Here is a 3,353-nt window from a genome sequence, read left to right as displayed (position 1 = left end):
GTGGAGTCCATGGCAGTGGAGTGTCATGGCTTCAAATTTTATCAGGGAGCCCCAGTAGGGCTGTTGGGTAAGCATTAGACTACTAACGACAAGGCCAGCGGTTCAAAGCTACCAGTCGCTCCTGGTTCCCTGCAAGAAAGATGAAGGCAATGTGTTCTGGTTAAGGCTGTGTGCTCTGGCAAAGGTTGACAGCCTTAACCCAGCTTCGGGACACTATGAGTCAGAATCAATAGCACTGGGCTTTTGGTTTTATGAAGGATAACGATGTATTTCCAGGTAAGGAGCTGGCTGGAGGGGACTGTGGGGACAGCAGCCAACCGCATGTGACTTTCTCTTGCTGGTGACTTCCTGGCAGGGAAAGCAGGTGGTCAGATGGAAAGGCAGCAGGTCTTTCCCAGTCTTCTCACTTCTGATGGGAGTCTACCCACCAATGGTCAAGTTCAGTTATCAAGTCCGAAGCAGTGAAGAAGAAGAGGGCACGGATCCATTGCGCATTTCAGCGTGCATTCGTTCATCAAATGGCCTTCCCTTCCCCCTGCTGAGATCCAGTTACTAAGCGCACTGGAAATTTGTCTCTGCAGACTGGAGAGCATGCAGCCTGGGACATGATGGCAAGGTGTGGTCTGGGGCGGGGTCGCTCAAGCCAGGATGGGCACGTGGGCCCTGGGAAGTCTAGCGAGTGGTGCACGAAAGTAGGAGGGGCAGCATGCTAGAGAACCCGGTTCCCTGCTGAACAAATAGCAGAACTGCCAGCCCGTGGATTTCACTTGATAGGGTTTTTCAACTTGTAAATCTTTAGGGAGGAGCAGGTGAATGCGTGAGAGAGTATGGAAAAAGAAGTCCTGGGGATGTTGCTCCCAAGCTCTGCCCAGGGCAAGCTAGCTTCTCCTAAAAGGCCACGGAGCAGAACCTCCTCACCAGGTGCAGACAGTACATCCTCTGTGATGGCCGGGCATCCTGCAGCAGGGGGCATGCTGGTTCTGCTGTCTCAGGGGGTGAGCCTTCGGCCCCCTTTCCTTGGGAGAAGGCTCCTGCTTTACTACCAAACAGTGGGGTCACTAGGAAGGTCCAGTCTGCGCCCTCAGACACTGTCAGAGGGGGTGATGCTACCATGACCCCAGGGCCCGCTTCCACCTGCAGCAGGAAGCGGGCAACAAGGCAGTGGTGTCTCTAGGGTTGGTGCCACCCCCTCCTCCCATCACCAGTCAGTCGAGGTGCTAGGCTGAGAGAAGCGTCCGCACCTGGGCCACTGGGAGAAAGAAGGGAGCAGTCCTAGGAAACCGGGCTGGAAGGGGCCCTCAACCCACTGGAAGGGGGATCCCGGTTGGTCCTCCAGGGACGGTCACTGCGTCGTGTGACACCAACCCTAGCGATGTCACGGCCACCAAGTGCACGGGCAGGGCTTGCTCTCTGTGCCCTCTTATCCTCCCATCTGTCACAGAGCTCGGCCTAACTCTGGGGAGCCTTGGGCATGGGGCTGGGGGGTGGAGCTGGAAGGCGGGGTGAGGGCGGTGGCTGGGTTCCCTAGGTCTGGGTTTGCACCAACTCAGAGGGGCGTACCCACTCTCTTACAGGCCAGACAGGTCGGGGATGGGAGTCCGAAGGGCGTCGGTGGTCTCAAAGTGTGGTGAGGGAAAGGTTTATCAAGCAGCGGCCCGGTCACCACTGTGGGGGTGTGTAGGCCACCACTCACTGCCATTGAGTCGATTGTGACTCATAGGGACCCTACCCGATGCTGGAAATCTTTATGGGAGGAGACAGCGTCAGCTTTTCTATGTGTTAACGGAAACCATAAAAGGCTCCAGCCATTGTGTTGTACAGCAAGGTCTCCTCCGGGAAGCCACCCTGGGTGCTTGCATCTTTTCAGCTCCTCAATTTTAATCCCCTTGAACTTCATCGGCTCTTGGGTCGAAAATCCCATTTTGTTGGAGTCGCGCATGACCAATTCTGACAAGGATACAGGCAAACACATGTGGAAATATTTTAAAGCCCTCTTTATTTATAAGACTAGACACACACTGAGTTATAGGAACTCTCTTCAGGAGTGTAAATGCAAGCATCATTCAGAAGAGAGATAATCTGACAGTAAACAAAAATACCCATAAATCACCCATTCCTAGTAGTGGGCTTGCTTCTCGGCTGTTTGAAAGGTTGTTCCAACTTAGGATCATTCAGAACAAAGACAGAGCAAAATATAGAGCAGACCACTGCTTTGCCCCCTCAGAGATGACATTCTTCGTGGGGAAATTGAGATTTCTGGACACACATCACTCTGAAAGGTCTGAGAGGAAATCCAAACCATTGTTGACCCAAGATCAGGCATTGTCCCGGGATCCACCGTCAAGGATCCGAGGGACTCTGCCGAATGGGAGCCACTGCAGAACAGAAAGCAAAAGGTAGGTTTCTGCAGCCTTTTCTTTGGTCCTCATGTCACTCAGACCACATGGGGATGAATGACAGTGTTGAGGGTTTCTTTCAGGAAACCGTGAGAAACCCAGGCTAATTTGCTTTCCAAATAGCGACTTGACTTGTTATGGCAAGAGGGTGTGTTTGTTTTTTTTTGAGGGGTGTCTTTATACCTTTGCATTAAAAATAAACATGAGTGGAAGTAGTTATTTTTAATTTTTTTAATTTTTTAATTTTTTATTTTTGGAAGTAGTTATTATCTACTTACTTTCCACTTTCCCCCTCTCCTAGCGCCTACAAAAATGTCGCCCAACCAACCCCCAGAGTAGGATGAAACAGCGGTCATGTCATGAGAACTGCAGAAACTTGAGGACCAAAAGAACTCTTGCATCTGAATGGACACCGAGCAGGGCATGCAGCTGCCACTGCAGAGCACAGAGGAGGAAGATGCAGACAGCGCGCGGACTCCAGCACCAAATCCAGAGTCCCTGGGGGAAGGAGCTTCAGCAGTGACATTCTATCCTCAGTATTCGATTCTGCTCCAGTAGAACATGGTACCCAGGAGAACCCAAAACTAGAATAAAAGTGAAAGGAGGAATGAATAAATAAATACACGTGCTTTAGAAAGAGCTCACACTTGGGGGTGGGGGGATGCTGTTAGGTTCATCTTCGGCAACAGTAGATTTTGAGAGCGACCTTGCCTTAAGGAAACAACAGGCGGACAGGATCATTTCCCTCTTCCTTCCCCAAGGCATCACTTCTAGGTGTTCCCATGAGAACGGATTAAGTGATCATAAAGGAAGTGAGAAGAAGTTGTTTTTCTGTCTCTCCACCTTTCCTAGTATTTCTCAAAATGTGGTGGACAGACACCTGGGAGGGGAGGGGTTTTCTGGGCTTCCTTTTAAAAAAAACCATTTTATTGGGGCCCCATACAACTCATCACAATC

The 3,353-nt window shown here is 50.9% G+C and overlaps 1 protein-coding gene across 2 annotated transcripts in view; it reads right to left on the bottom strand.

Moving 5' to 3' along the window:
• Window positions 1-1,975: 1,975 nt before the first annotated feature.
• The window catches only part of UPK1B (uroplakin 1B), a 40,128-nt gene continuing 38,750 nt past the window's right edge, over window positions 1,976-3,353 (bottom strand). For both annotated transcript variants that reach the window (XM_004706415.2, XM_045286206.1), the window contains exon 8: window positions 1,976-2,980. In XM_004706415.2, coding sequence (XP_004706472.1) covers window positions 2,930-2,980 — 51 coding nt within the window. In that variant the 3' untranslated portion in view covers window positions 1,976-2,929. The remainder of the gene's footprint in view (window positions 2,981-3,353) is intronic.

The sequence above is a fragment of the Echinops telfairi genome, unplaced genomic scaffold, assembly GCF_000313985.2.
Source record: "Echinops telfairi isolate 266 unplaced genomic scaffold, ASM31398v2 ScPeMD7_6;HRSCAF=24_0, whole genome shotgun sequence".
Lineage (NCBI taxonomy): Eukaryota > Metazoa > Chordata > Mammalia > Afrosoricida > Tenrecidae > Echinops > Echinops telfairi.
Note: the sequence above shows the minus strand (reverse complement) of the source record. Positions and strands in the feature narration are given on the sequence as shown.